General features: G+C 40.8%; 1 protein-coding gene across 5 annotated transcripts in view; it reads left to right on the forward strand.

Annotated features, from left to right (window-relative positions):
- The first annotated feature begins 6 nt into the window (after positions 1–6).
- LOC106941119 (heparan-alpha-glucosaminide N-acetyltransferase-like) overlaps positions 7–10,514 on the forward strand; it is a 29,961-nt gene continuing 19,453 nt past the window's right edge. For 4 of the 5 annotated variants that reach the window (XM_015024058.1, XM_015024057.1, XM_015024059.1 and 1 more), the window contains exons 1-5: positions 7–143; positions 1,791–1,864; positions 6,850–6,926; positions 7,948–7,978; positions 8,058–8,218. In XM_015024058.1, the coding sequence (XP_014879544.1) occupies positions 75–143; positions 1,791–1,864; positions 6,850–6,926; positions 7,948–7,978; positions 8,058–8,218 (412 nt within the window). In that variant the 5' untranslated portion in view covers positions 7–74. Of the gene's footprint in view, positions 144–695; positions 715–1,790; positions 1,865–6,849; positions 6,927–7,947; positions 7,979–8,057; positions 8,219–10,514 lie in introns of those variants that run through there. The other variant, XM_015024060.1, reaches the window with a different exon arrangement.

Raw genomic sequence — 10,514 nt, forward strand, 5'->3', positions numbered from 1 at the left:
AGCCTCCAATCATCAGGCCGTTTGGGAGACACTAATTGAATGATTGATACAAACGTTGGCAGAGCAGAGCCTTTATGGGAGCGGTGGAGCGACGCGTCCGTCCAATCGTCTCCGTCCCTGGCAGGAGCCGCAGTGTGTCTTTGGTGAGCATGAATAGCTCCTCTCATTGGAACAAGCAACATGTCTCTGTCTTCCATATGCCGTCCGCCTGGCATGCAGATCCATCATGGCGTATTAGCGCCGGTGTCTTCCTGCTCTGGCGCTTCATACTGGTGCATGGAGGCCAGTAAAGCTGGCCAGTCCAGCTGGGAGGGCAGCAGGCCACGGAGGAGCTGCTGCCTTCAAAGAGAGAGAGAGAAACGATTTTTAAATGTTTTGACCCCGGCGGGCGTTTGATCTATCGCTTTCATCAGAATTTGGACATTTTATTGGAGATGAAACATCTTTATATTCAGTTCCACTTCGAGACATCAACCCCAGACTGGAATAAAGAAAGTTCATAAGGAAAACAATACATAAGGAGATCCGTCGCCACTTTCCAAAGATCTGAAATGTGACCCAAACTGCCCCTCTCAGATGAAAACAAACAATCCTAGAAACCACTAATCACAAAGCTAGCTGAGAACTAGCTACTGCTACCAGTGTCACTGTCCTCCATTTCAGGTGTTGGAGCACTAAGTGAATCAACAGACCAAAGATTGGTGCTAGCATCAGGTAACGAGTCAAAGCTAGCAGCTGTATTTACTGTTAGCTTGCTATGATAGCATCAAACAGCTGTACTTGCTGGGTGTGCTAGGCATTAGCAATAAGATCTGTTCAGCTAAGCTTATTGTTAACTATATATTAGCAATGTAATAGTTATCCGTTAGCTAGATATTGGCAATAGAAGCTTACAGATAAGCTAGGTATTAGCAATACAATCAGCTAAGCTCATTTTTAGCTAGCTATTAGCAATATAATAACAGTTAAAAGGTAAGCTCTTTTAGTAATAAGAGCTAAAAGAGCTCACTGTTAGTACTGTTTTAGCATAGGATTAGCCAAGCTAACTGATAAGTTGACATTAGTAATATGATAACAACTAACAGCTAACCTTACTGTTGGCAAGCTATACGCAATAAGATCAGCTATGGTAAATGTTAGCTGGCTATTACCACAATGGTAGCGGTTAGCTTTGAGCAATAAGATCAGCTAAGCTAATCTTACTCTTTCGCTAATGTCAAAGTAAATTGCTGACTTGACCTTTTGTGATGTGTAAATGGAAAAGTTTACAGTTTGGACTCTGAGATGTGGGCATTTTAAAAGTCGTGTTTAACCTGTCTGTCACTAGAGGACCCAAATTTGGGTCCTCTAGTGACAGGGGTGTCAAACTCCAGTCCTCAAGGGCCGCTGTCCTGCAACTTTTAGATGTGCCTCTGCTGCACCACACCTGAAAAGAATAATTAGGTCATTAGCAAGGCTCAGGAGAACCGATCTACACAGGGAGGAGGTAATTAAGCCATTTCATTCCACTGTTTTTTACCTGTGGCACATCTAAACACTGCAGGACAGCGGCCCTTGAGGACTGGAGTTTGACACCCCTGTCATTGTGAATGACAACCTGAGACCAACAGGTTAAAATGTTTTGCATATTTAAAAAGTTTATTTGAAAGTGTCTTGAACTCTGCTTTGCTTCAGTTACACAGCCGAAAATAAGCAACACATATTTAGAATAAAATTACAGCCAAACTACCCGCATTGGAATGCAATTTGAGTGCTGGAGCTATTTTATCTCGTGGCTGTTATTTCTACAGGAGGCTGCTGAGGCTGCGCATGATGGAGGTGAAGCCAAGCCGTCGCGTCTGCTCTCCTTGGATGCTTTCCGAGGGTATGTACGCCATCAACAACCATCCTTTTTATCAGGCTATCACCACATGGGCCCGTTCACATGCTAATTCCCTTTGCAGCAGTCAAGGCATGATGAAGATCTGCAGGCCCGGTATAATAAATAATTACATGGGTCACCGTCTGGCCACATGCTCCCTGAAGCTATTGTTATGAGGCGGTGTAGCTTTGGGCATGGTTTCTGATATGAGAGCGCTGCCGGTTTGGAACAGAGTGTTTCTGTTGGACAGGAGTGATGCATGTGATTGAATCTGGGCTCCCTGTTTGCCTTAATTGTGGCCTGAGGGTAGACACAAAGCACGCCTCTGTGGAAACAGGATGCTGGTGTGGCTTTGACCTCCCCCTTGCCAAATAATTGATGTAATAATATCATCAACATATCAGCACACATCCACACGGCCATAGATCTCCTGCCAAACCAGAGAGCGAGAGGAAATTCAGCAGGACACGGATTACATCCAGCAGACGACCTGCATCATTTCCATCTGTGGCTTCCCCTCTGCAGGAAAACCAATTTGAATCTGTTCTGCACACATCCCAAATGTAATATGCAACATTTTCATGTAGTTTACAAGCAGAACCTGGAAAGACATGTTTCATCTTCAGCTTTCACTGCAAAAACACAAAATCTTACCAAGCATTGGTCTGGTTTTAAGTGCAAATATCTCAGTACACTGGAAATGAGACAAAACTGGGTTAGAAGTAGGTTTTCAGCAAGATGGAAGCTATTTTTAGAGTCAATAATTCCTTAATTTTGATGAAAAAGTTCTAGTACCATTCCTAGATTACTTCACTTATAACATAATACCTGCTCATAATTTATCTGTAAGCTCTTATTGCCAATAACTAGCTAACAGTAACTCTAGCTGTGATTATATTGCTAATATCTAGTTAACAATAAGCTTAGCTGAACTGATCTTATTGCTAAAACCTAGCTAACTGAATCTTTACCCGTTAGCTGTTACCATATTGCTAGCTAAAAGTTAGATTAGCTGATCTTGTTACTCATCCTTAGTTTATCTGTAAGCTCTTACTGCCAATAACAGCTAACAGTTTGTTTAGCTGATATTGCTAATATCTAGTGAATAACTAGCCTAGCTAAACTGATCTTATTGCTAATACCTAGCTTGTTTAGCTATTTGTTGTTGCATTGCGAATAGAGAGCTAACACTAAATACAGTAGCTGTTACATTGCTGATGGCAAGTGGACAGTAAATTTAGCTGTTAATGTATTGCTAATAGCTAACAGTAAACTTAGCTGTTGTATTATTGCTAGTGGCAAGTTAATAAGCTTAGCTGAACTGATCTTATTGCTAATATGTAGCATGCCCAGCCTGTATCGGTGTTGATCATATTGCTATAGCGAGTCAACAGTAAATACTTTCTTTTTTATCAATATTAAGGCATTATTGAATAAAAACAAGCTTCTGTAGCTTTCTGAAAAGTTACTCTTGAGTTATTTTTGTTTTATTGCAAGTGTTCTTAGATGTTTTTACAAGAAACTAGACCAAAAATACTTTGAGATTTTGTTTTTGCAGTGTTTTGCTCCATGTTTCAATCTGAAAACCATCTGGTCTAAGATTACAAACACTTTTCCCCACATTGATGTCCTGACTGATGACACATGAGATGACATTTAATCAAACTGTGACTCAGCACTGAAGATTTACGCTGCAGGTGCCTCCTCAGCCCTGTGACTTATGATCCATAACCCTGATAAGTTACAACTTTCTGCAGAGAACAGACGCATCAGTCACCTGCCATAAACTCTGAGGCATTTCTGAAGGCTTTCCTTCGCAGCTGAAAGCTTTTTCTGGCTCCGCTGACATGATATACAGAGAAACCCGGGTTATGGTCGCACGTTAATTTTTCTAAAAGGATTTGGATTTTTAATCTTGTGCCCCATGGCTGAAAGCCTTTCGTCGGGTTTTTCTCTCCGGTGAAAATCTCACTGTTAGTCAATATATTCAAACTATTACAACAAAACCAGATGGCTGACTCACTCTGAGCCTTACTTTGACTGGCATCCAGGTTTTCTGATCCAGTTTCACGTGTGATCAGACAAACAGAACCTTGGCTACGGTTCACCTTGGACAGTTCGCCAACCCACAGGACAGATATCTTTACACACATTCATACCTCAGTGTAATTTAGAGAGACTAAATAATCTAGCATCTGTATTTTTTCGGCTGTAGAGGTGCAGCGTAGGAGGAACATGCAAACTATCCAGAAACATCCCTTAGTTAAATGTACCTTTACCACTGATGTTTGTAGCCATCAATAGCCTTCTGGGATAATTTTTCTTTGCAGTATTCTTGAAAATGTTGGTTTATTAAACTGTTTGGTTCCCTGGAACAAACCTGACATTTATGCATATAGTCCACACACTGCAAAACCACAAAATCTTACCAAGTATTTTTGGTCTAGTGCAAATGCCTGAGCACACTTGAAAGAAGACAAGCTAACTTAAAAACAGGAGCTTGTTTTAAACCAATAAGTCCTTAATATTGATGAAGAACTACTAGTTCCACCGGCAGATTTCCACTTATAATACCTAGTACTTTTTCATCAATATTTAGGAATTATTTACTTAAAACAAGCTCCTGTATCTTGCTGTGAAACTACTTGTAAGTTAGTTTTGTCTAACTTATATTTCAAGTGTTCTAATATATCTGGATTAGAAACAAGATAAAAATACTAGGTAAGATTTTGTGTTTTTGCAGTGCAGAGTTTCAGAAGGGTTTTGGAAAGGCTGTTCAGGAATGATAATCTTCCTAAAGTCTGATTGGGTTCATTATGGTTGGTGTGTAAAATCCTGAAATAGGACTGCTGATCATTTCTGGTTAATGTTTTAAGGGTCCTTAAAGGGGGATTTATTATGCAAAATTCTTATTTTTGATATTTTTGTACTTCCATTTGGGTTTCTGCTGCTTCTAAAAGCAGTTCAAATGTTTTAAAAAAAAATCACACAGCCATTATTTGGCAATAAATTAATGTTTTTGGTGTCTGGAAAATGAGATGTTTCAAAAACCTCCTGAATGTAACGTCACTAATCAGCAGGCGCTGCTCCTCACCTAGTGACCCCAGCAGAGCCCAGCCCGTTACCTAGCAACCCCACCGGAATTCCGACCGTCACCTAGCAACCTGAGCTGAGCAGCAGCAGCAACTTACCTGATTTAAAGCGACAAGAACCCATTAAAACAGCTCATTCTGAAACTGAGCCGACTAAAATTTTTGTTTTGTTTAGAGCTATCCTAACCTGTTCCAAGAAGCATAATAGAAGCATGACAGGTCACATCTAAATAATTTCTTAAACTTAAAATTTTTGAAAATACTTATTTAAATGTGATTTCTTTTTTTTGTCTTTAATACATTTGCAGAACTCTTAAAACCTTTTCCCACATTGCCATAATGAGGTATTTGTATGTGGACTTTTGAGGAAAGATATTAATGAAGTAGAATTTGGAACGAGGTTGTAACGTAGCAAAATGTGGAAAAAGTGAAGCGCCGTGAATACTTTCCAGATGCCCTGCGCCTCCAAACATCTTCACTTCTCCTCAGCAGCTAGACACTTGGAGCAAATCTTTACCAATTTCACAGCTGCAAAACAGGCGTCCAAATCATTTTCCCTGAGTCATGGGCCTTAATCAAGAAACAAACGCTCTCCTCTCCGCAGAGCTCCACGGGGACGTTCACAACCTTAACTTGATTGCGAGCTGAGAAAAAAAACAAAAGTCCACAATGTTCAGATGCAAAACAAAACAAAGACTTGTCGTCATACATCATATTGGCCTTTAATTATCTCCCTTCATCCATAATTAGTTTCCTCACACGCAGCGTAATAAAGCTCCCGTTTGGAATCAGACAGCTGGGGGTTTTAATTAAAAAGACGGCCAATAAGTGGAGAGATTGCTGCGATTTTTTTTTTTTTACCAGGGTCTCATCTGGCAGTGGTGGGCTTAACCTTTGTCTGTGTTGCTATGGCAACTAATGGATACCTTCGTCAAAGTTTAAACGGTAGCCCGGGTGTGTGAGAGAGACGGAGGGAGGGTTTTTCTCTGCTTTAATAGCCTTTCGGAGAAGATAGCGGCCGATTAAAATCTTGTATCAGCAGGTTGGGGCTAAAAGAGCAGTAATGGCTTTGGTGCACCTCTTAATTGAATCCGGGCAGAAAAAACAAGAGGAGTTAGAGGTAGATGCACCTTATCAGACGGTTTTATCCTCAGAGGTTGAACTAATCTCATTTTGACTCCCAGTGTATCTCCTGTGATTTCTTTTAGTTTTCATTAAACGGCACATGAAAACCAAAGAGAACAGAAAAGGAGCTGTAAGCGGATTTAGTGCAGAAACATGCAACGCGCTGTAATAATGTGTAATAATCTGTACTAATGTGTAATAATGGCATCTGCAGCTGTTTATCAAACACTGAAGCCCTTCGTCACATGAGCGCAGTGTTTCAGCAGCTTGGCCGGCGGGAAAGCATAAAGTGTATCATATATTAGGTGCAAAGTCTTTGGTCAGCAAAGCCGAGGAGATCCAGAGGACAGGCGCTCATTTCCTGAGTGATTCATAATGCTGAGGCGGCATTCGCCAATGAAAACGGCTTCAATTCAGGGCTTCATGTAGTGTTATGATCTTACTTTCATTTCCTGCTGCTCTTTCCTACTTCCTTCTTCCTTGTGTCGTTCTTGTTTCCTTTCTTCCTTGGTTCCTTCCCTCATTTTTCACATGGTTCCTTCCCTCCTTGGCTCCTTTATTCTGGATTTATCGTATTTGGACCTAAAGAGTAACAATCTGCTCTTCTGGTTCTGCTCTACATCCCCAGAACCAAACATGGAGAAGCAGCATTCATCTTCTATGCACCAGAAATCTGTAATCAGTTCTTCCCTCCTTCTTTCCTTCCTTCTTCCCTTCCTTTACTCTAACTCTGTCTCCTTTTTGTGCTCTCACATGTTGGCGCCGCTGCAGGCTTGCCCTGACAGTGATGGTGTTTGTGAACTACGGTGGAGGCGGCTACTGGTTCTTCCAACACGCTCCCTGGAACGGTGAGGCTGAAGAGCAGAACCTGCATGAATCTACGGAACCAGAACCGATTGGGCTCTGCTAGCAAGAAACCTGAACCTGCTAATTACAAATAACATTTCCTCATCGTGGCTGCTGCATCGTCTAAACTGTGGTCAGCCTTCATGATGAATGGAGGACAAACATGGAGGCATTCGGACGTTTGTTTTATTTTAAATCCAGCTGAAATGACAGATTTATTTTGAGAAGTCAGAGATAATCAGCTGAATCTATCTTGTTAAAACATCTTCAGTTCGGTCAACATTGTAGCATTTTACAAACCTTTACACCTTGGATTGTTTTGTTGAGGATTGCTAATTTTACTGCTAGGATCTATTTTTAGGTCCAGTTTTGTTTGTTCCATAATTTCTGTGGAAATATTTACATCTTATAATTATAACTAGCTAACAGTAATTTTAGCTGTTATGATATTGCTAATAGGTAGTTAACAATAAGTTTAGATAAACCAATTTGCCAACAGCTGCTAGCTTTTGTTGTATTGCTAACACCTAGCTAAAATAATGTCTAGCTATTTGTTGTTATGTGAAATAGAGCGCTAACAGCAAATACAGCTGTTAGCTATTGTATTGCTAATAGCTATCTAATAGCTAGTGGACAGTTAACTTAGCCGTTAACATATTGCTAATTGGAGGGTGCTGTGGTGGCGCAGGGGCAAAGGACAACCCATGTAGCTCTCATGGCAGTGGTCGCAGGTTCGATTCCCAGCCTGGCAACATTTGCCACATGTCTTCCCCTTCTTTCCTGGCAAACTACTTTCACATAAAGGCCACTAGTGCCAACAAAACCTTAAAAAAACATGTTATCATGTTGTTAATGGCTCGTTAATAAGCTTAGCTGAATTAATCATATTGCTAATACCTAGCATATCCAGCATTGTTGGTATAATCCTGTGGGATTAATATAGTTTACTGAATCTGAGCCCTGAGTCAGTAAAGCTCCAGTGAGTCTGTTTGTTTTGATCACTGATTGCTGTATTTGTTGCAGGTTTAACGGTGGCTGATCTGGTCATGCCCTGGTAAGACCAGCCTGACATTTTCTCTCAGCCTGCGTGAACGTTGCGCGTCTGAATGACATCCTGGTGTTTTGTCTTGCAGGTTTGTGTTTATAATTGGGACTTCGGTGGTTTTGGCCTTCAGCTCCATGCAGAGGAGAGGAGTCGGCCGCCTGCAGCTGCTGAGAAAAATCACCTGGAGGACAGTTGTGCTGTTGATAATCGGCTTCTGCTTTCTCAACTATTCTCCCCGAGATGGACCGCGTAGGTTTAAAACAAATCCCATAAAATGTTGTTTAAACCAGAGCTACAGAGCAAATCAGCATTACTGTGAACGGTTTGACATTCCAGGGTAGGAGCTTGTAGTGAACGATCTAAACAAATGGATGCAGACAAAATTATACCAAATGATAGTAACAATACTCCATACTGAATCTGGTAAATACATATCAAGGTTTCACCGACTCTGGGATGTAAAGCCATACAGCCAGTACTTTACAACAGCGCCCCCAGTGGCTGGATGATTGACAGCTAATAGGCAAACTAAATAATTAGCTATTAAACAAACTAGATAATTCAACTAAATATTAGATTACAAACTAAATATTTAGCTTTAAGATTAAATATTACATTTGAAAGTTAAATATTTACTTTGCAAACTAAATATTTATATCCAAATTAAATATTTAGTTTGTAGCCCTTTTAATGAATAAATAAATAATATGATGAAAATATAACTTTGAAAAATGAACACCCATTTTTAAAATTAATTATTGCTGTTAATTTTTTACTGTGTAACCTCATAAAATGGGTTCGCCTCCACAATTGTGATTAAAGTTATTTCAGTGACTTGGCTGCGTTGGCGCTCCTTGTTGCACATCAGCCTCCGCGGTGCTAATGGACGTTCCTGCACGGATAACTGGGTTAGGAAAATGCTGCTGTTGAGTGCGCAGAGGCAAGGTCCCGCGGCTGGGGACGCCAAACTGAGCCGAAACGGCGGCTCTTTGGGTAATGGGCGATTACAAACAGATAGAGTTACAGGCCTGCTGCAGCTGCTGGACTCTGCGGATCCACAGCGGCTTTGCCCTCCGTCTCCAAGGACGACGCTTTGCGTCTCTCAGTCCCACGGTTTGATCCAATAAGGGAATGGAGTCACGTCAGCTCGAAACGCCGAACCCTTTCAATGTCAGTCGACAGAGAGGAGGAGGCACTAACCTTTGTCAGAAGCAATAAATTACACCGTGGAATAATGGAGAAATCAAGAGAGGTTCGGTTCAATAGCTTAGTATAGCTTTAGAAAGCTAATATATTTTAATTACATTACATCAGTTGTGTCCAAACTTTTTTTCCCCCGGAGCCAAAACTGGTAAATTTTAATTGGTTTGCCACAATTCCTTAAATAAAACATGCAAAACTTAGTTTACTGGACTTTTTTTAAATTTTATTTTAGTTTTACCTGCTGAGCAATAAAATACATTTTTATTACATTTGTATATGATATAATATTTAAATTTACAGGTTAGCTAGCTTGATGCTTTTACCATAATCATAAAAACTAAGAAATAAATGGCTGAAAATTTTCCCTCCTCTCTGAAATTAATCTACATAATTTATGTTTCACTTTTTGAGTTGAATTTCTGAAATAAATAACATCCTAGCCGAATAAAATACACCTGTTGTTCTGTGCACAACACAATAATATTTCAATAAACAGATAATTTAACTGTAAAACAAAAACATTTCTGACTTCCTACTGCCTCTCTCCTGTAAGTGCTCAGACGCCGATATCAGCCACTTCTCACTGTTATTGAATGTATTTTAACTTCCTGGAAGCGTAAATCCACCAAAAATGAACGATAATGTGTAAAAACTTTCTTTTCTCAGCTTTCCTGGGTGTAAATTACCTTTAACGTACAGATTTAACTGAAGTATCGTCGGTGGGAGCTTCCTCTCCTCCTGCGAACGGAGACACTTCCGCCTCTTATTTGATTTGTTCATTGGATCAATGATTGGGATCGGATGGTTCTGCTGCACTTTGTGTGACAAAGGTCTCCAATTAACTAATGTGCAGATCACAATCAATCACAACCAACAGATAACTGGAAACTTGCTTCGTTCTTGACATTCAAATATCTTTCTGGACCCAATTCTGCCCGTATTGGAACATTGTTGAGTAATTTTTGCCCACTGTTGGATGTGCTGATGTTGGATGTGCTGATGATGTTGGATGTGGTGATGATGTTGGATGTGGTGATGATGTTGGATGTGGTGATGATGTTGGATGTGGTGGCGATGTTGGATGTGGTGGCGATGTTGGATGTGGTGATGATGTTGGATGTGGCGATGTTGGATGTGGTGGCGATGATGTTGGATGTGGCGATGATGTTGGATGTGGCGAAGATGTTGGATGTGGCGATGATGTTGGATGTGGCGATGATGTTGGATGTGGCGATGATGTTGGATGTGGCGGTGATGTTGGATGTGGCGGCGATGTTGGATGTGGCGGGGATGGTGGGTGTGGGGGGGATGATGGGTGTGGGGGGGGTTGTTGGTGGGGGGG

Source organism: Poecilia latipinna, unplaced genomic scaffold (assembly GCF_001443285.1).
Source record: "Poecilia latipinna isolate Pla-1442-1.1 unplaced genomic scaffold, P_latipinna-1.0 Scaffold3503, whole genome shotgun sequence".
Lineage (NCBI taxonomy): Eukaryota > Metazoa > Chordata > Actinopteri > Cyprinodontiformes > Poeciliidae > Poecilia > Poecilia latipinna.